This window comes from Erythrolamprus reginae, chromosome 2 (assembly GCF_031021105.1).
Source record: "Erythrolamprus reginae isolate rEryReg1 chromosome 2, rEryReg1.hap1, whole genome shotgun sequence".
Classification (NCBI taxonomy): domain Eukaryota; kingdom Metazoa; phylum Chordata; class Lepidosauria; order Squamata; family Dipsadidae; genus Erythrolamprus; species Erythrolamprus reginae.
In genome coordinates this window covers 281,627,623-281,649,863 of record NC_091951.1, presented here as the reverse complement: position 1 = coordinate 281,649,863, position 22,241 = coordinate 281,627,623, and the positions used below count along the sequence as shown (strand labels likewise).

The window sequence follows — 22,241 nt, the reverse complement described above, 5'->3', positions numbered from 1 at the left end:
TAAGGAATCTCTTACACTCTCTCAGGAAATTAATCTCCCCTTCTTTCCCTTCTTACTAAGATTATTCTTGCTAATGGTTTAATAAACAGCTAAGTTGCCAAATGTTCTTTTACCTGAGTGCTCAAAATGTACCATATGTTCTAAGCAAATCATAAAACGTCCTTAGGGGAAAAAAGCACAATTCTTTGTGCTTTTCAGTGCAAATAGCATTATAAACAATGAGCTTTATAACATCAAAACAACCAGATTATCCTAAGCTCAGGTAGATATCCCATTTTGCCTCAGTCCCTAAATATATACTTGAAGAAGGATTCTTATAAAAATGTCTAAATATTAAACGTTAGGATTTGTCTCTTATATCTGGTGGGAGGGCAGTCTACAAGAGAGAAGGACACCTTTAAAAATAAAATAAAATTGTATAACTAAAGCAGAATGAATGTGATAAATTGTAAACATATCCAGAAAGACAGAATAGAAAGTAATGATTTTCAAAAATTTCTATATTCTAAAATGAGACAATGACCTTATACAGTATTTTGCTAAATGGTCCAGATTTAATGATAAATAACAGTTGAATTAATTTTATATAGATAATTGTACATGTAATATATCTTGTTAATTAGTTGGGAGGTTATTACTTTTAACTTTTTAAATTACTAAGACATATTTAGAGTATGCTTTTTAAATAGTGTTTGATCACTATTTAATGTGCTTTCCTTTCTTCCTTTTATATTCCAATATTTTAACAAATAATATATAACAAAAACACCACAAAGAACAAAGCTTATAATTGAAATTAAAATGATTTACCAGTAATATGAAAACATGACAAAGTGAATAATTGATACTATATAGCTATTTTAGAATGCATTTTCATTTGGTTGCTTAAGTGATATAGCAAATATTTTTCCTTAGTGTTTTGCAAGGTGTCACACAAAACAGTATTTCAAAGCAACAACTTTTCAAACCTATTATTGGTAGTGAAACATTGCTAGGTTTTAATATTGAAGAAATATAATATGCAACACTTTTAAGTTAGGGTTCTAAACGTAATTAAAGTATGATGGTCTAGTAACCTCTGGTTTATACTGTGTACTGCTCTTATATTTCTATCCTTTTGGAAAGAGTGAAACTGATAATGAAAATTCTCTAGTTACCAAAAACTGCAAAAGCTAATGGTAAGTGTCACATATATTGCACATAGAACAACTAACCTATAAATATTAATTTCCTTTGAGGAGTTGGTCATGTATCTTTCAAATGATTGACAGTGGACAACTAAAACAGTGGTTTATTCACTTTGCATTGTGTAAATATCTTGCCAACAACCAGGGAAATGATGCCATTTTGTGTGTGATGCTGTGAACAATTAATTTGTTATGTCAGAGCCATTCACACAGATGCCTGTTCACACCTATAACTGAATTGGGACTTAATGTTATTCTAAATTCATAGTTCTTCTGTATGAGGTTGTATTGGATAAGCCTAATGGCCATGTTTTGGTAGCTACTAGACTGACTTTGCAATAATATAAAGAACTTGATTTCCTGGTACCAGAATAACAAAATATAATAAGAGAGTTGGAAGGGACTTTGGAGATTTTCTAATCCAATTTAAGTGGAAACCTATACTAGGGGTCCCCAATCTTTTGGACCTCAGGGACCACCAAGGTCATAATTTTAAATCTCATGGACCTTAAATCATAATTTTAAGTCCTGCAGACCAATAATATTTTTTTAAAAAGATAAATACATTTGTAAAATAATAAGAGAATTTCCATTTTATTAACATGAAATGCACCTAATATAACAAAATTACAAATGCATATTTAATTATAATAATATTGTAAATGCTTATTTAATCGTAACAAAATATTTAAAGGTTGTTTAATTGTAACAAAATTATTCAAGTTAATTATTACAAAATAATTGAAGCTTGTATGACAATGGCTTGCTGTTGGTGTTGTGAAAGTGAGTCCCATAATCCAGAGCTGTAGCTGTAGTTCCTTTCCTCGCCACTCTTTCCATTTTCTTTTCTTTTCCTTTCCTTTTTTCCTTTTCTTCTTTCCTTTCCTCTTTTGTTCTTAATTTTCCTTTCCCTTCCTCCTTCCCTTTCCTTCTCCTTTCCTTTCCTTCTTTCCACTTCTTCCTTTCTTTTTCCTTTTCTTTTTCCATTCCTTTCCTTTCCTTCTCTCCTTTTCCTTTTCCTGCACCTGGGTGGAGGAGTTGCTCCAGAATGTCCAAAGAGACAGTCTTGTAATTACCACAGCTCTGGAATATGGGACCAGCCCGTGGTGGGATTGGAAATCTCATGTGCAATGTGCAACTTTGCAGGTGATGAAATGTGCAAAAAGGAGCGCTGCCCTCACTGGTTGGAATGAAATAATGGTGCTGCTATAGCGGGGTGTGTGTGTGTGTGCAAGTGGGCCAAAGCAGGGGTTGTGATGACTGGAAGCTGCGGGAACAAAGTGCTACTTGCATTTGCACAGCATCAGCATTCTGCCTTAGCATATTTGTGGCAGCCGATGGTGCAAGGCAGCCCTCATCTCCGGTTGCTTGGGACTCAGAGAGATAACCTACATCCAGTCTGGGGAGCAGCTGGAGTTTTCTGTCCATTGTGATGCTAACTTGGCCCCCTGCAAACTCTCATTGGTCGAGTAGCGTCCGCTGAAGTGGCACAGGAAACTTTGGCCGGGCTCCTCAAGAGAAGTAGGTTTGCAGGGAGCCAAGCTATCATCAGCAATGAATAGCAAACTCCAGCTGCTCCCAGGACCATACTCAGTTTACTGCTCCGAGTCCCAAGTGACATAAATATACCAAGGTGGAATGCTGTTGCTGCACAAATGCTGATGCTGCACTACAAGAAGCAGCTGGAGAGAATTTAGCAGGCGCTTTCTTTTGGGTCTCCCACTTGGAGGCCTCGCAGAAGGAGAGATATGGGCCTGAAAGGTGGCTGAACCTTCCCTCCCTCCTTCCCCCCCCCCACCACACACACACACACACAGCACAGTGAGATCTTGGTCTTACCTTCCTGTTCCAGCTTGTGTGGCTTGCATCGCTATACTCAAGGTGAGGTATACGCTAATCCTTAAGAGTTGGGGCTGGCATGTGGGCAGGGTGATGTTGGGCGGTACAGCCTTGTGTTCCCACATGCAGGCTGGATTGATTGCTCTTGGCCATATCTGGCCCGGGGACCAAGATTTCTCCACAGGTCACTAAAATTTTCTTGCGGACCACTGGTTGGTGGCCTGTGCCCTATACCACGTCAGACAAATGATTGTTCAATCTCTTCTTAATAACGCACTACTTCTGGAGGCAAATTGTTCCATTGATTCCTTGTTCAATCTATCAGGAAATTTCTCTTTGGCTCCAGTTTGGTTCCTTCCTTGATTGGTTTCCATCCATTGTTTCGTGTCTTCATCCTGTCTTTAAGTGCTTTGGAGAATAGATTGACCCCTCTTCTTTATGGAAGCCTCTGAGATATCGGAACACTGCTATCCTGTTATCCCTAGTCCTTCTTTTCATTAAACCAGACATACCCAATTCCTGCAACCATTCTTCATGTTTTAGCTTCTAGCCCCTAATCATCTTTGTTGTTTTTTGCAGTCTTTCTAGAGTCTCACCAACTTTTTTACATTGTGACCAAAACTGGATGCAGTATTCCAAGTGTGGTCTTTCCAAGGCATTATAAAGTAGTATTAACACTTCACATTATCTTGATTCTATCTCTGTTAATGCAGCCTAGGACTGTGTTGGCTTTTTTTGGAAGCTGCAGCTTCCAATATGCTGACTCATATTTAAAGATTGCCAATTGGGTCTCTCAAGTTCCTTCTCACAGTTATCACTCTACCTTAATAGTGTGGAAGAAAATCTTTAGAGCTATCACATTTCCAAAAGGTCCTACAATTTTAAAGGCATATTTATTAGATAGATTCATGTAGTCCTTGACTTACAATAACAATTGAGCCCAGGATTTCTGTTTTCTAAATGAAGATAGTTGTCTAGTGAATTTTCCCACTTTTATGACCTTTCTTGCCACAGTTGTTAAATGAATCACTGCAGTTGTTAACTTAGTGACATGGTTATTAAGTGAATCTGGTTTTCCCATGGACTTTGCTTGTCAAAAAGTTGCAAAAGGTGATGACAAGACCCTGGAATGTCATAAATATGAGTCAGTTGCCAAGCATCCAAATTCTGATCACATGACCATGGGCATGCTTCAGTGGATGCAAGTTTGAAATCCAATCATAAGTCACTTTTTTTCAGTACTGAACATTTTTGAATGATCACTAAATGAACTGTTGTAAATCAAGTATCCCCGGTACTACAGTTACTTGTGGCAATAGTTATGTCATTCAAAGTTCAGAGTTATTTACTGAAACATTTGCCAGTTTTGGTTAGTCAATAAATTTGGCCATTCTTTCCCTCCTAATTCCTGTTTATGGAACAGAATTGGGCGTAATGCCATTATGTCTTCATAAAGGATATTTGGAAATAGGAAATAAAATCCTATATTTGCTGGCTAATTATATCCCAGATGATCATGAACATTACTCGTGGCTATTTGCTTGAACCTACAGTACATAAGGAGTGAAGATACTCTTTAGTTGACTCCTGGTGACTACATCATTGCAATTGTCTTGATATTATTGAAAAGTTGCCATTTTCCCACTATTATTTTTTATTTCTCGTTCTAGCGAGCAACTCAGATTTTTCCAGGTGGTCGTGTCTAAATGAAAAGAAAGCCAACCCTCTTCAGTTTCTGAGATCAGCCAAAATTGATGGAGTACAAATAAGATTGGAGACTGACAAAAACAAATAAAACAAAACCTCTCATTTTGATGTGCTTAAGTCACTTTAAATACAGTCAGATTTTGGTTGCTTTTGAACTATAGTACACTAATTCATTCTATATTACTAAAGCAATTTTCTGCTTTCTGTTTAGCCTATAAACATTCAAGATAATATTCTTAGCCAAAGTCTTTTTTTGCTAGAGCCTAAATGGCAGCCAGGCTTAAGTTCTTTTAAAGGAATGTTATAAAATGCCAAAACTACATGAGAAAACTTCAGTTAATCACATATAGAATTGCTAGATTCAAGTTCTAAAGCATATCATATTTGCAAAGCACATAAATTGGGAAATTATTCAGAGACAGCTTCCATATAATTATTAAATCACTAAGTTTGGTTTTGCTTGAACACACAGAACAATGTTACAGAACAATGTAACACAGGAACAATTAAGTAGCTTGTTTCCATGAACAGCAATTTATTTAAAAATGTCCAGTGACTTTCATATTTAAACAGGATTTGAATTGCCATTTCTTTTTGTGCTGCAATTACTTAAGGTTTTTTTCTTGTTGTGTTAAATTCCCACATTCTTTTATTTTTTTAAGAAATGCCACTCTTCTTGCAACAAAACATTAAAAAGGAGGACAATTAGCACTGTTAGGAAAGTCTTAGAGACTCTCATAAATAAAATTGTATACTCTGTTTTAAAAATACTTATCCTTGGTGACCTGAAAATCAAATCATCTGCCTTCTCCTTTTTACATATAACAGAGCAATTTGCAGAATGAATGCTTTTTTGACTGTACAGTGATACCTCGTCTTACAAACCCCTCGTCATACGAACTTTTCGAAATACGAACCCGGGGTTTAAGATTGTTTTGCCTCTTGTTCCAAACTATTTTCACCTTACGAACCCAAGCCGCCGCTGCTGGGATGCCCCGCCTCTGGACTTTTGTTGCCAGCCGAAGGCTCCCCTTGCTGGGAAACCCCACTTCCGGACTTCCATGTTTTTGCAATGCTGCAGAGGAATCCCAGCAGCGCAAAAATGGGCGCTTCGCTGGCAATGGAAGTCCGGAGGTGGGGTTTCCGAGCAAGGGTAGCCTCTGAAATTGCAGCATCGCAAAAACACGGAAGTCCTCGAAACCCCACCTCCGGACTTCCGTGTTTTTTCAATGATGCGATTTCGCTGAGGCTCCCCTCTCTGGGAAACCCCATCTCTAGACTTCCGTTCCCAGCGAAGCGCCCGTTTTTGCGCTACTGGGATTCACCTGCTGGGATTCCCCTCCAGCATCGCAAAAACACGGAAGTGCGGAGGTGGGATTTCCCATGGAGGGGAGCCTCAGGGGAATCCTAGCAACGCAAAAACAGGCGCTTCGGCTGGCAAAAAGGGGTTTGGGTTTGCACGCATTATTAGCTTTTCCATTGATTCCTATGGGAAACATTGTTTCATCTTATGAACTTTTCACCTTACGAACCTTGTCCCGGAACCAATTAAGTTCGTAAAACGAGTTATGACTGTATACCCATCTATCCTCTTTGAAATGATAACAAATTTGAAATGTACGTACAAATATGAGAAAAATAATTGTGAATTCCTATAAACACTAGGTGGCACAAGTTTAATATGAGAAATAAAATAGCACGGCAGAAAATTAAAGGCACAGAAAAAGTTGCTATTTATTCCTTCCAGTATGATGGTAGCATTTAAGAAAAAATGAACCAATGGATAAGTTGGGATTTCTGTCTCTTTCTTCTCGGTCTTTATGCTTTTTCCGCTTTTAATTTTAGCTTAGTTACAGTTTCAAAAGGGATTTTTCAATACTGAAATAAAAATAACAGCAAACCTTTTCTTCAAAAGTAATTATAACATAATAAAACCAATGAGATTCAACTTATAAAATGTCATTAAGTGAGGAAACTAAAAGAAATGCTTGTAATGTGAATACTATAAAAATATTCTACAAGAAATGTGATAAATTTACTTTGGTTGTCTTCATCTCTAGCTTATGCTGTGATACACAAGATAGCAGTTAGATAATTGATAATGCTGTCAAAAAAGGAAGAAAATGATATAGAGCAATGGAATCACATTCTACTAAATATGGCACTCCCATCCTAAAAAGTAATTCAGAGTATAAAAAAATTAAAGCAGGAATCCCATTTTTATAGTAGATAAAATGCTATAATTAAGCTAAAAAAGGGATCAAATACTCATCAAATAGGAGGAGGCTAACAATGTTTTACAAAACAGTGATACTGCTTTCATAATAACACTTCCGTTTAAAACTAATCTCTCCTAAAAATATTAGAAAATTTAAATTGCTGGGGCAGAACACATCTAATGAAACTTGCTCCTCAAAAGGTGATCTTAAACACACTTCAGGAGTGTGTTCCGGTTTTCTTTGCTGCCAGTTTGCTCAGGGAAGCATGATTGGGGGTGGTGTGTGTGCATACGCAGTACTTAAAAAAAGCTCCTGTGCATACGCAGAAACTAAAAACAAGATGGTGGCACCAGGAGAACCAGCTCTGGGGAGTAGCAAGCCTGGGTTGCTGCCGGTTCTAGTGACCCAGGCTGCCAAGTTACTACCGGTTCTATAGAACCAATATGAACTAGGAGAAACCCATCTCTGGACTACTTACTAATTTTATTTAGCCTTACTCACAAGGCTAGAAGAGGGAACCTGCTATAGGTTATCTTAAGTTATCTTAAGATCCTTTTCCATATATTTACTTGAATGCACTTAGAAACTTTCTTTAGGCATTGTTGCTGAACACGATGATTAGGGATTTGTTGTGTCTTGCTGTGAGCCGCCCCGAGTCTGCGGAGAGGGGCGGCATACAAATCTAAATAATAAATAAATAATAAATAAATAAACACCGTATCATGATTAACTTTCATCCAGTTTCTCTCCTTTTTTTTAGAAAAACACATTTATAAACTACTTTCTTTGTATATCCATTGACATTGTACTGTTGCTTAACAATGGTACCTGGGACTGCCTGAACTGTTATCACTAAACAACAGTCACGTGACATTGTGCTTTACAACCACACCACTTAGCAATGCTGTCTCAATTTCCTTCCTAAGGCAAGAATTACCTGTAGATAATTTTTCTTTTAAAAAATCATAGCTTCCTTGTCGTAAATAATTGCTTTATTGTGGCAAGTGATAGACAGGCACTCACCTCTCCCTCTTAATATTTGTTCTATAGCTTGGATGGCAGGTCTGTGCATGGATTACCATTTAGGCTAACTTTTTTTTTTTTAAGGAAGAAATGGTTTGTTCTAATTTCTATGAACTTGGCATCGAGTTCTTCTCTAGTGGAATATACCTTGTTTCCCCTATAATAAGACATGTCCTGATAATAAGCCCGACAGGGCTTTTCGGAACATGTCTTGAAATAAGCCCCGCTCTGAAAATAAGCCCTCCTCCAATACTTTCCGGGAAAGGAGGGGACATGCCAGGAGCCTCTCTTTCTCCAGCGTGCACTCTTTCAGCCGAGAGAGTGAGAGCAAGTGAGAGGCAGGTGTGCACACACACCACGGGACTAGCTTGGCTCATCTGGGCTCCGCCTGTGTCAGTTTGAAAAGTGCTCCTGCCTTCGATGAAAGGATCGATGCTTGCCTCCTGTTCTTCACAGGCGGGAGTGCTTTTCAAAATGCTGCAGAAGGCAGCTCAGTGCAATTGAGCCAGTCCACCAAGGGAGGGAGGAGGTGATGGAAAGCGGAGTTGTCTCAAGCCCTTCGCTCATCTGGGCTCTGTCTACTACAGAGGCCACAAGCAGACGTCTCTGTTGCCGCCCCTTCTGCTCCACCTCCCACTGCCTCCTCCTTCCCAGGCTGGACTAGTTCGCGGCCTGCCCCACCCAATCTGCCAACCCCAAATTCCATCCCACCGCAAGATGCTCCCTACCTGACATGTACCTCTATTGTGTTCCTCAGTGTTGTGTCCAGGGCAGCCCGTTCTAAAAGAAAAGTATTGCGAGTTGAGTCAAGCTTGATTGAACTCATGAGACTTTTTAAAAAACGGGCTGCCCTGGACACAACACCAAGGAATGCGACGGAGCTACAAGTGTCAGGTAGGACATGTGTCTCGTGGCCCAGCCCGCCTCCTGCACACACTCCAAAATAAGCCATCTGCAAAAATAAGGCCAGGGGCATTTCTGGGAGGGTCAAAAAAATACAAGCCCCTTTTTTATTTTCAGGGAAACAGTAAAACACTGACATCCTTCAATGTCTTATTCAATTGGAGCGTGGAGCATAATAAAATAAACATTTTGAATGGGAGTTGTTTTATGATAAACATATTTCTTATTTTTTATGTATGTTCCTAATAAAATATATTTGATTATTATTACTGCCAGCTTCATTTGCCATTTAAAATAACAAAAATAACAATTTGGTAGAAAAATACTTTTTGGTGGTAAGGCTAAGCTAACCTGATGACAATTCATTTTTCTTCTTATTGCTGAAAACATAAGTTTTGTCCCTACGAGATTTTAAATTGCTCAATTTTTTTGCAGCACCGAGCTGCATGTCATCCAGCTGTCTTCAGAAGTATTGATGAAATTTTAAAGTAAGTTTGCCTGTAATTTAATTGAGAGAAAGAACTATTTAAAATGATTAGGCCATATATAGTTGTTTGAATATGTTAGAATGTCAAGGTTTGTTTATATATGTGTATGTATGTATAGGCATATGGATACGGATATCTTTAATATAACTTAACCTGAAGTCATTACTTTCTATATGATGGTCTCAGAACTTTTTGGATGAATTTTTGCAATGGTTCTTTTTCACAAAACTGTTTCAGATTCTTTTATAATGTATAGTTTTTAGGATTGACTTAATCTTATATTCTGCTATTACATAACAATACAGTGTAAACAATTTCATTGCACCAGGGTAACTTTATTTCATTCAAAAACTAAGCAGGTTCTGACCTAATAAGACTTAGATGGAAAACTAAGAGTTGAAGATTAGACTGGATTATTTTAAACATAATCCCCCCAAAAGGATGTGACAGACACCTTCACAATATTTCAGCAAAAATTATGTTGATGTCTCTCTGATCTTAGTGGGAATCAAATTATATACAAAGGTGAATTTATATTACTTCTAATTAAAATAATAAGAATCTGAAACAAATAGCTAATTCTGTAGTGCAAAGAAAAATTGCATTTAGTTATTTATCTCTCTATGGAAATTAGATAAAGTACACAGCAGAACAGAGTTGATTTATTAGTAGACACTTGCACAATCCCATTCCCTAGATCCGTGATGGGGAACCAATGGCATGCGTGCCACAGACAACACATGAAGCCAAATTTGCTTGCACGGAGCCATTGCTGAAGATCAGCTCTAGGGTGCATGCTGCTGGCCAGCTGATTTTCGGCTGGCCATACCCCTTTATCCATGGCCCATTTTCTGGTAAAGTAAAGGACTCGCAGGGAGGCTCTGGGAAGGCGTTTCTGGCCTCCGAGGGCCTCTTGCTGGTGGAGGAAGCTGTTTTTGCCCTTCCCAGCCTCCAGAAATATCTTCTGGAACCTGGGGAGGGCGAAAAACTCACTGTGCCATCATGTTCCAAAAGCGGGGGAATAATGGAATGCCCAGCAATGATTTCTGTTGCCATTTCACCATTTGTTTAATTTTACAGACATAGTCTAGTGTGAGATTTTGTAACGAAGACGCTTAACTGTGTTCTTCAATCATAGTAGATATAGTAGATCACATCGTTTGCAATTGAAAAACAATGTTCCAACATCATCAGAAGATTTACTTCTAACAGCAGTAATAGGTTTTTAATATAGTCATATTCAAAGGCAAGCAAAGTGAAGTTGGAGTTTTCTTCATTTCCTAAAAGCTAGATGAGTTAAGCCCAAACTTTGAGGCATGGGAAGAATGTTCTTGTTCCTGTATATTTTTTTGCCGCCTCCTCTCAATTAACGACTATGATTGGCACACCCATAATCTGACCTGTCGTAATTAAACTTTTCACTGCTCAGGAATGCACTGCTGGAAACTGATGGAGCTCAAGAAATAATGACTGTAATGCAGGTGTTTACACAGTGCTTTGTTCAAGCTTACCATGAGAATAATAAGCAGGTTAGTCCAGTTGCTTTTTCATTATTTTTTAAAAATGAAATGCTTCAAAAATTAGGGCAAAAGAATCATTTTAAAGTTCAGATTGCTGAACAAGTATAACAACCCAAATAATACCTTTAGACTGCAGTAAATGGTTGGTAATATCCATTTCAGAAATTTAAATGATATCAAATTTAAATTAGACACAAAGCCAATAAATATCTCCCAATCTACATGTTATTTAGCTAATATCAATGTTCACTACATATTTCACTGAAGATCTAATTGACCCTGCTGTGGAAACTTTGGGTGCATTTTTATAACTTATAGAGAATCTTACTGGTCCATCATCTAGGATAAAACAGCTATATGTTTTAATATGAAGTAAGATGTTGATTTTTTGTTTCATTCAGATGACCTTTTTGTTCCTTGGATTTACATAATGAACAATTAAATCATCTCATTGAGTTATAAGCAGTCTCGTTTGACATAAAACTGTCCTTTACTTTGCATTACTCTCTCTTTTTGCTTTAGTCAGTTAAAGTAACTGTGAAAATGTAAATTTGGGCCACGCAAATACTTTTAAGATTTTCTCTGCTCTAAAATTTCTTTTAGTAGATTCTCCAGTGATTTTTCCATGTTGTGTAGGAGGTCTATTGATCAGTAGTTATTCATCTTGCAAATGATGCAGCCATTTTTTCCCCCCAGTAAAAGTTTTTTATTTTTTTCTTCCATATCAAAAACATACATAGCATACATCACATATACCTTCAATAGAAGTCAATATAGAATAGTACTTATTGTACTATGAATAATAGGAGCTTAAAAACAATAGTACAATAACCTAAGTTACACTCCAATTTTAATTTTATTATTCAAGTAATTAATTATTCAACTAATTAGCGTTGTAATTAAATATTTTTCTGAGCTCCAGAGGGTATGAATTAGGAGTAAAGTTGCAGCTGTTTAAGTTAATATGTATAGGACCCACACCCATAAGTTTGCTTATATGGCAGCATCAAATTTTGCTGCCTTGGCATGAACAGGGTGGCTGGGTGGAGAATTTAGACTTAATTCCACACCCTTTAAATAGCCAGAAGCCAACTGTGTTAATCACTTTGTTATTTATGTGCTTCATTGTTAAGCTTTTTTTTAATATGTTCAATATTAATAATTTAATATGTTTTGGCATTTTAGTTACGCATTTTTAAAAAACTTTTACTGTTACAATTTAAGGGGGAAATCTGGGATTGGTGTACTATGCAGGCAGACGGGAATGCTTTCTGGATTTTTATTTATTTATGCATTAGTCGTGAACAGACTGACCCATGAACAGACTGACCCAGTGATGACAAAACTATGATGCGTGTCAAAGGTGACATGCCATGAACATTTTGGGTGACATATTCATGGTCACAAACACCTGATAACAGCTCTTCTCAAAAGCATGCCTGATTTCTTGTGATTTTTGGAGGCTACAGAGGCCAATGGGAGAATGAGGTATGCTGTTGTGAAGTACACAGAGCCTCAAAAATCATAAGAAAATAAAGTCAGCATCCCCATAAAGCTCGTCTGCGGAAGGAAGCATGAAGTGCCCCAAAATTTCCTGGTAGACCGCTGGACTTAGATGGAGTTGACCCTGGATTTAATGAAGCCCAGTGAACGAACACCAGCAGATGACATAGCTCCCCAAATCAACACAGACTGTGGAAACTATTGCAATTTATTTGGAAAACAAGGACTCAGAGTATGGAGGAAGAATGGAGAGGCACACACCGCACAATGCTTGAAGTCTAGTGTGAAGTTTCCACAGTCTGTGTTGTTTCCTGTCCATCCCCTTTATGGGGATGCTGACTTCATTTCCAGCAGGGCTTGGCACCTGTGTACACTGCCAAAAGCACCAAAACCTGGTTCAATGACTGTGGGGGTTACTGTGATTGATTGGCCAGCAAATCCACCTGACCTGAACCCCATAGAGCAGTGCTTCTCAACCTTTCTAATGCTGCGATTCCTTAATACAGTTCCTCATGTTGTGGTGACCCCCAACCATAAGTCTAGCACCAATTCCCCCAACAGAGCTTTAATCTGATTGGCAGGAAGGTCAGAGGGACACCCCCACTGTAAACACCTGATTGATTGGATTGTAAAAATATGTTCCAAGGCGCCAGAATAGAAGCTTTAGTTCCTAACACCATAGGAAATATATCTGTTCCCATGATCTTAGGTGACCCCTGTGAAACGGTCGTTTGACCCTCCCCCCCAAAGGGGTCCTGACCCCCAGGTTGATAATCACTGCCATAAAAAATCTATGGGGTGTTGCCAAGAGAAAGATGAGAGACATGAGACCAAACAATGCAGAAGAGCTGAAGGCCACTATTGAAACATCCTGGTCTTCCATAACAGCTCAGCAGTGCCACAGTCTAATAGCTTCCATGCCACACTGCATTGAGGCAGTAATTGCTGCAAAAGGGGCCCAAATTAAGTACAAAAGCATGCTTATACTTTTCAGAGGTCTGATATTGTTCTATGTTCAATCCTTGTTTTATTGATTGCATGTAATATTTTAATTTTCTTGAGTGGTGGATTTCGGATTTTCATAAGCTGTACCCCATAATCATCACAATTATGACAAATAGGGAGCCGGGGTGGCACAGCAGGTAGAGTGCTGTACTGCAGGCCAGTGAAGCTGACTGTAGATCTGTAGATCAGCGGTTCAAATCTGATCACCGGTTCAAGGTTGACTCAGCCTTCCAACCTTCTGAGGTGGGTAAAATGAGGACCCGGATTGTGGGGGCAATATGCTGGCTCTGTTATAAAGTGCTATTGCTAACATGTTATAAGCCGCCCTGAGTCTAAGGAGAAGGGCGGCATAAAAATTGAATGAATAAATCAATAAATCATGGCTTGAACTATCTTGTTTTCCATGTACCGAGTGTCTCTCATATTTTACATTTCACCTTTTAAGTTGCACTACTGAAATAAATGAACTTTTGCATGATATTCTAATTTTTGGAATTTCACCTGTATGTGGCATTGCAATACAGTGTTCCCTCGATTTTTGCGGGTTCGAACTTCGCGAATAGCCTATACCACGGTTTTTCAAAAAATATTAATTAAAAAATACTTTGCAGTTTTTTTCCTATACCACGGTTTTTCCCACCCAATGACATCATATGTCATCAACAAACTAATATTTTTTGCAAATAAATGACAAAAAAATAATAACTGTTAATAAATAATTATGTTTATAAATATCAGGATCACTAAGTGTCTTATTCAATGGTGAGTACCAGTAATAATAGTGAGTAAATGGTTGTTAAGGGAATGGGAAATGGTAATTTAGGGGTTTAAAGTCTTAAGGAATGGTTTGTGATACTGTCCATAGCCAAAAATGGTGTATTTACTTCCGCATCTCTACTTCGTGGAAATTCAACTTTCGCGGGCGGTCTCGGAACACATCCCCCGCGGAAATCGAGGGAACACTGTAATCTTAACCAGGAATATTGGTTTTCTTAAGTACAAAAAGCAGTTTTTATGCTTTAGATGCATATTTTCTCTTATGACAAATTTTAAAAATGGTCATAAATTGATTTAGGTGCATAAGATAACTAGATTTTTTTTTACAAAAATAATTTTATTTCAGCATAAATTTCCACTGAAAGCATATTTTCCTCATAATCCACACACACTTGTGAGGGCTCTGCTTAAACCTCCTTCAGGTAAGTTCACTTCCATTTTTTTCATTAATCCTGAGCAAATATGAGTTCAGTAAGCAAGCAATATTTTCTTGTGCTTATATTTTTCTTCCATATTTCCATCAAAATATGCCTAATACTGGTGTTCATGTTTCTTTTTAGATTTGCCTGGTAATAGTGTATATCAGCATTTAGAGCACGTTGCTGGAATGCTCAAAACGACAGTAGAGATCAAGGGCTCTGAGTAAGCAGCAGGGTTCCCTTTCTTGTTTTTAAAAGATTGTCTTAGCTTGTGAGCGATCTTTTTTGTAATTTGCTACCATGTATGGGGGGGGAAACCTATTATTTTCAACACATTATTTCCATTAGTGTAAAATTAGTTCTATTGGATATTAGTATTCCCATTGATCTTCAAATAAAAAACTTGGCTAGTCTTAATACTTTCAGTTTAGAGCCTTCTGAGAACTTAAGTCATATTACAATACAGTAGTATCTCGGTACTTCTTTGAAATCATTGAATTTGATACTCAGCCTATTTTGACATGAAAATTTGGTCGCAGTACTCATCATTTGTTTGGAACCTCCCTTACGAAACCAGGTTGCAACGCCTTGGTTTCTTCAGCCATTTAAGGGGTGACTTGATCAAAGTGTATAACATCATGCATGGGATAGAAAAGGTGGATAGAGAAAATTTCTTTTCTCTATCACACAATACTAGGACGAGGGGGCACTCCCTAAAGCTCATAGGTAAGAAAGCAAGGACAAATAAAGATAAATATTTCTTCACTCAGAGGGTCGTTGGTTCATGGATTTCACTTCCAGAAGAGGTCGTGACAGCTGTCAACCTGTCAAGGCAGGATTAAACAGATTCACGGATGCCAAGTGTATCAGTGGTTATTGAAACGGATGTCCAAGTGCTGCCTCTATGTTGGTCGAGGCAGGCAGGATTCCCCTAGGTACCATTTGTTGGGGGTCAAGGGAAAGGGAGGGTTTTACCTTCTCTTTCTACTTAAAATCCCCATGTACAATTTGGTGGGCACGGTGTGACACAGAATGCTGGACTCAATGGGCTTTGGCCTGATTCAGTATGGCTCTTCTTATGTTCTTATGTTCACAAGCTAGAACTTACCAGTGTCTTGTGACTTGTGACTCAGTACATTATTCCTTTAAAAAAATGTTTGGTACTCATTGATTTTGGTATTCGTCACGGCTCCTGGAACCAATTAATGATGAAGAGGCTAATGCACATTTTATTGTTATTCCAGGTCTTTGGATGAACTCTTCAACAACTGGTTTTTGATGATTCACTTTGGAGAATGGGCTGATCTTGCAGCAAAGCAGTTGCTGTTGTCCCAAGCAGAATCCTCTAACTTGTTGTGGCTGTTGGTATTTTACTATAGTCCAAACAATATGAATCGGCAGAGAACTCAAATAATGGTAAGAAGTTCTAGCTATGGTAATAAATGATGTTTTGAAAAACAAAGCAGATATTTTTGTGACAATGCTTGCAACACAGCTCAGAAATCATTGCTAAAGCATCATTCGTTAGCTTTTTTTTAAAGGGTAGCACAGTCTTCAGGAATGAAAAATAACAGTGGCTTAAAAGATTGGATAAATGAGAATGATAGGGTCTAATAAAAGCCTGGTAGTGATTCCTGGTGGTTACTGGGTTAAAGGCTTCCTGTCCAGTTATCTGGAGGAGGAGATGAGGGTACAGTGCACAGCATGATTGATAGAGGCCCTTCACCATACTTACTGAAATCAGCCAGGAGAGGTGAAGAAGATTATAAAGATCTGCTGAGGGCGGTGATGGGAGGGGGCACTGTAAATGCCTGTTGGCCAACAATTTGATCATATGATCAAAGCAGGACTGCAATGGCCAGAACTTTGAAGACCAGTTGTAAATTCATGTTTTTCAGCACCATCATAATGTTAATCAGTCATTAAACAACTAGATGTAATTCAAGGACTACTTGTCCTGCATTCTACTATCCAACTGAAAAACTGGTTTGAAGCAGAGTGTTTCTCTTTCTTTTTCCTTCCTAAATTCATTCCCATTAGTTTTATCTCTTTCACATTTCTCAAGAGAGCTGGCAGTTGGGTGGTCCATTGGCTCAAGTCCAGAGAACAGTTAAGTCAGTCAAGTTTCTATAAGCAATTTTCAGGTGATCTATGTAGTGATGACAATTGAATATTCCAGTGCTTCTCTCAAGAATAGTTTACACAACAGTTATTAATATTTATGCTTTGATTGCCCTTCTATACCATCTACGCTTAGTATACATTAGAATATACATAGAAAGTCTCCTTGGATGGGAACAGCTTTACTGAAATATAGTATTAAATATATAATTGTGAAAGAGGTATTAGTAATAACAGAATCTAAGGTGGTCTTTTGCTGATGCAAAATACTATAACAGTTAGCACCACAAATTATTTGTGACTTCTTTTAATGTTACTTGGCACTTCCTTTTACTTCCCAAATCCCCTTTCATTAAATTATTGTCAGGATTCCATTTGCACCTTTAATTTCTATAACTACTCATGTCCTAAGTGAACATTTTACAGTAAATAGTTTCCATACCACATGTCTTTTTCTATAGTTGCAGCATGGATGCCTAAGAAATTAAAAGATAAAAGGGTTCACACACACACAAAAAAAAACCAACCTCCCAAAGTCTGCAACCATTTCTACAAAGAAAAGGAATATATTTAATCCTTGAGCAGCCTAACAGAATTAAAGTATCATGAAACGTACAAGAAACTTTACAGAAGATTAAATTTAGAAATGAATTCCTGTGTAAATTACTAGATATGGAAATTATCCTGAGCTAAAAGTTAAATATGTATATACTTATGTTATCTGAGTACAGTGGTACCTCTACCCAAGAACGCCCCTACGTAAGAACTTTTCTAGATAAGAACCAGGTGTTCAAGATTTTTTTGCCTCTTCTTAAGAACCATTTTCTACTTAAGAACCCGAGCCCGGAAAAAATTCCCAAGAAATTTGAAAGCAGCACAAATCCGGCCAGTTTCCTGCCATTCCCCCTTTAATCCTGGCCATCTCGGGATTTTCTGGGCTGCCAGAGGAGCCTTTTGGTGGCGCTTAAGGAGGCGTTGGCAGTCCAGAGCGAACGAAGCATTCTCCACTGCACTGGGAAGGAGAGTCCAACATGGGGTAATTACCAATCCTATTGGTAGAGACTGAGTTAATTTAAATATTTAAATGCGAGGTAATCACCGCCCCTTAGCAGCCCCCAATACCTCAGTTTTAAAAACTCAGTCTAAGTGTAGAGACTGTTTTTAAGAGTATCTTATTTAAGTATTACTAATGTTTAATAAATAACTTGTCTTCCTTTTTTCTCCTTTTCCCTTTCTTTTGCAGAATGAAGAGGAGCCTTTGGAAAGGGGTTTCTGCCCTCCGTGGGCATTACCCCCACCGTTTACCTTCCCGGGGATCCCTTCCCTCAGAGGGCATATCCCCAACGGGAAGCACCTCAGCCTGGGGTCACTGGCCTCAGAGGCCATACCCGGCTGAGAGCCGAAGGTGAGGGGGTCCGCCCCCCTCACTGGGAGGCTCGGGATGACCGTTTTCCCTGAAATTGAATTACCTGGCGCAGGGCCAGCGCCCATCAGCTGTTCGGCGCTGGAACCCACTAATGCAAATTCCAAAGTGGATCTAGCCATGAATGTAGGTGGTTTCTGTTACATCTTTAAGAAGTTCAAGAAACCAATACTGGCTACTTCCTTGTTCTGGCTACCTTTGAATAATCTTATTTCTTCGGGAAAAATAGGTCACAAAAAAGATCAGAGGTTGCAGTATAGATTTCAGCCACTATAATCTTTAGGTTGCTGAGCTGGCTTGCAGGCCTAAGGCAGGACTAGAACTCATAGCTTCCTGGTCTGTAGCCTGGTGCCTTAACCACTATTCCAAGATGGATCTCGTAGGTTGGTTATGGGCTGATACCAGCTGCCTTTTGGAGTTTGGGGTTGTCTGTTTTGATTGTTGTTTTGATTTAAATGTTATCATTGTGTTTTTATGTTGTGAGTCATTAAGAATCTGTATTAGATGGTGGCAAGAATAAATATGTTATATATGTAAATATTTGACTTTGGGCACATTTCATGCAATACTTTGTAGTGACTGACAATAGAAAAGGAGTGGATTGTGTGTTTAAAAATACCTTTGAGATAAAGACACATAGGAGATAGATAGATAGATAGATAGATAGATAGATAGATAGATAGATAGATAGATAGATAGATAGATAGATAATATGTAAATACAGTGAATAAGGAAATCATTTGTTTAAAATAATGGTTAAGGCTAACAGGCAGGAGATTTGCATATTGCTTTTTATTTCTTTTCTATACCTGATGTGGCTTTTATGTAGTAAATATTTTAAGTTATATCTGGTCAATAATTTCCTTTAATGCACCAACCAAATTTCGCTTCCATTTTGGCTCTAGAAATTGTTTGTTCTGACTGCTTGAAGAGGTAAAAAGGTGGGGAGGGAAACGTTTTGACCACAATACTAAAAGGAAGCCAAATGTTTCAATTCCTATCAGAATTTTTTATCAGAAGAGGTCAGATTGCATGCAGTTTAATGGATTTGTAGTTGTAGTATTGTGGTGAGCCCTCAAAGAACCTTCTGTTCTTTTCCCCACAATATAACAATCTACCTTCATTCTGCTTTGTGGATTTTGCCACTTCCCTTTATCCCCACCCCCACTCCCCCAAAAGGTCAATTTCTGGATCACAGCCTGCAGTGCTTTAGTTTTTCAAGGCTAAAGAGACAATTTAAAAAAAAATCTTTTGTGTCTTTCTTCTTCTGGCCCACCATCTCCTTCCCTTCCCCACTCCATTACTTTCCCCATTATCAGCCTAGGAATCCAGTCTGTACTTTCCTGTAGATTTCATAAAATGAATATGACTTTATTCCTTCCAATTATTGTCAACAGGAAGAAGCAAGATCTGTATGTGACTATCTGACAAGCCTCTCAAGAATGCCAACCATTTCTGTTGCAGACCTACAAACTTTATTCAGCAGCAAAACCAGTATAAATCATTCTGCAACTAAACCTATTGTTATGCATCTGATTATCAGCTTTGTGCTATTTACTCCTAATGGACACACCATAGCCAGAGAATTGATTGCATACGTAAGTCTTTTTTTGGCCCTAATAGTAAAATACAGTATTACAATTCTCACACTGAAAAAAATTAAGTCACTTATATGTCTCAATTTTTTACATGGAACTTTGTTGATGTGTTTAGCTATACCTCCCATCACACAAGACACCCTGTTTCCCTGAAAATAAGACAACATCTTATATTAATTTTTGCTCCCAAAGTGGTGCTATGTCTTATTTTCAGGGGATGTCTTATTTTTTTCAATGAAGAAGAATTCACATCTATTGCTGAACAAAAAAAATGAACATTTATTATATACTGTACAGCAGTTGTCATCACAAACCAGCATAACCAAACAAATTTCTTACTACTACCGTACCATTATTTCCATCTACAACAATTAACGGTATGGTACATTTACCAATATTTACAGTTTGAACAGAAAGTAAAATTTATTCAATGACAGTTATGTCATCATCTTCTAGGACATCATCATAACAATCCAAACCCTTAATTTCCTGTTGAATTTCTTGTGACTCCATTTCTTTCAGAATTATCAACCCATCTCTCTCATGTCTAGCAATTGCACTGTCCTTGAATGAGTACTTCTGGTCAAGGTATACCGTATGCATCTTTCTGATCCGTTCCAAGAATTGACATGTCAGTTCTTGATCCAAAACATGTCAATTCTTGACATGTTCAATTCTTGAATTGACCTGTCAATTCATGACCCAAAAGACGCAGCAGACCCCTACTGTATTTAAAACTACGGTATACGGTAGGGTGCGATCCTGCTGCAGCAAAAACGCATCCGTGTGTTGGATGTGTTTTAAATCTGATTGATGCAGCGTTTTGGGATGCAATTTATGGACAGCAGTGTTATATATGTTCTGTTTGGGAATGTTTGCAAACGAAACGTCTCCTACGTCTTACTTTCGGGGGATGCCTTATATTAGGCAATTCTACGAAACCTCTCCTATGTCTTACTTTTAGGATGACTTATTTTTGGGGAAACTGGGTAATAATCATAGATCAGAAATGGAAATTGTAGCAATTTGAAACAATTAATTGGTTTTAACTAAAGGGACAACAGTCATGTGTCGTCCCCCCCCCCCCCCCCAAATTTTCATTGAATTTAATTTAATAAAGTCCTGTGCTTAGGCACGTTTTACTGCTGCTCAGCTCTTGAAAATATTTAGCAGAATATCCTCTTTTGGAGCAATTCTGGTTCTCTTCTCATTGGGCAGAGCAGAAACTAGTCAGGAACAAACACTTCTGCTTGAGAAATCCTTAATATCCTTTCCCCTTTTTGAGTCCTTTTTTGAATGAATGAGGGCTTTTTTAAAAAAAAAATGCTTTCTCTTTTGGTCTGTGAATATCTGTGAACTATCTACCATGCTAGGGAGCATGCAAATGTTTGCCTGGGCCAGGATTTAGTTTTTTAATTTTCATTTCCTCCCTTCCCCCCCCAATCTCTTTCAGATTCTAGCTGAAAGCGATGAAATCCCAAATGTAACTGGACTTCTTACCCACATCTCAAACACAGCTAGCCAACTTGGAGTGACATATCAATGCTCTGTAAAGCTAGCAAATGATCTGCTCCAGGAATTCTGCTGCGGTGCTTAGTATGTATTCAGAATTGTGGAATAAAGAGAGATAAAGTATCTGTTTCCCAATGGGCATTTTCTGAAAAAGTCTGGGGGACAAATTCGTTATTTGTAAGCTATATATTATGACATACCGGTACATGTGATTTTTCTGTATTTGCATTAGTATATTCAGAGTTACTCAAGCTATTTTTGTCTTTGTGAGAAAATGTTTTAAAAGTGGCATGCTTTATTGATAGAGTGGTACCTCTATCTAAGAATGCCTCTACTTAAGAACTTTTCTAGATAAGAACTGGGTGTTCAAGATTTCTTTGCCTCTTCTTAAGAACCATTTTCTACTAAGAACCCGAGGCCGGAAAAATTTCCCAAGAAATTTGAGAGTGTCATGAAGGCATGTCCAGTTTCCTGCCATTCCCCCTTTAATCCCGGCCATCTCGGGCTTTTCTGGGCTGTCAGAGGAGCCTTTTGGTGGCGCTTAAGGAGGCTTTGGCAGTCCAGAGTGAACGAAGCATTTTCCTCTCTCTCGGCGCTTGGAGAGGGAATAAACCTCTGCCAGCACCCAGAGAAAAGAAATGGTCCCTTCGCTCTGAGCAGCCCAACGGAGCGTTTCCCACCCAAATTCTGAGCTTTTATTTCCTTCCTAATCGGTTTGCACGCATTATTTGCTTTTATATTGATTCCTATGGGAAAATTGCTTCTACTTACAAACTTTTCTACTTAAGAACCTGGTCACAGAACAAATTAAGTTCTTAAGTAGAGGTACCATTGTACCATCATTTACAATCTGATCAAACAGCTTATTTCTGCTATATCACTTAGTGGCATCTCAGCCTCATTACAAACACATCATTATTAGTGAGTCCTTTTGAACTAAATGTTTCCATTAGATCAGTGACCAAACACCTACTTGTGTTTCTTCTAACTTGTTTTT

General features: G+C 38.1%; 1 protein-coding gene across 3 annotated transcripts in view; it reads left to right on the top strand.

Annotated features, from left to right (window-relative positions):
• FANCC (FA complementation group C) overlaps nucleotides 1-21,367 on the top strand; it is a 67,871-nt gene extending 46,504 nt beyond the window's left edge. For all 3 annotated transcript variants that reach the window (XM_070742786.1, XM_070742788.1, XM_070742787.1), the window contains 7 exons: nucleotides 9,314-9,366; nucleotides 10,796-10,895; nucleotides 14,518-14,593; nucleotides 14,732-14,813; nucleotides 15,835-16,006; nucleotides 19,532-19,732; nucleotides 21,186-21,367. In XM_070742786.1, the coding sequence (XP_070598887.1) occupies nucleotides 9,314-9,366; nucleotides 10,796-10,895; nucleotides 14,518-14,593; nucleotides 14,732-14,813; nucleotides 15,835-16,006; nucleotides 19,532-19,732; nucleotides 21,186-21,329 (828 nt within the window). In that variant the 3' untranslated portion in view covers nucleotides 21,330-21,367. The remainder of the gene's footprint in view (nucleotides 1-9,313; nucleotides 9,367-10,795; nucleotides 10,896-14,517; nucleotides 14,594-14,731; nucleotides 14,814-15,834; nucleotides 16,007-19,531; nucleotides 19,733-21,185) is intronic.
• The last annotated feature ends 874 nt before the right edge of the window (nucleotides 21,368-22,241 follow it).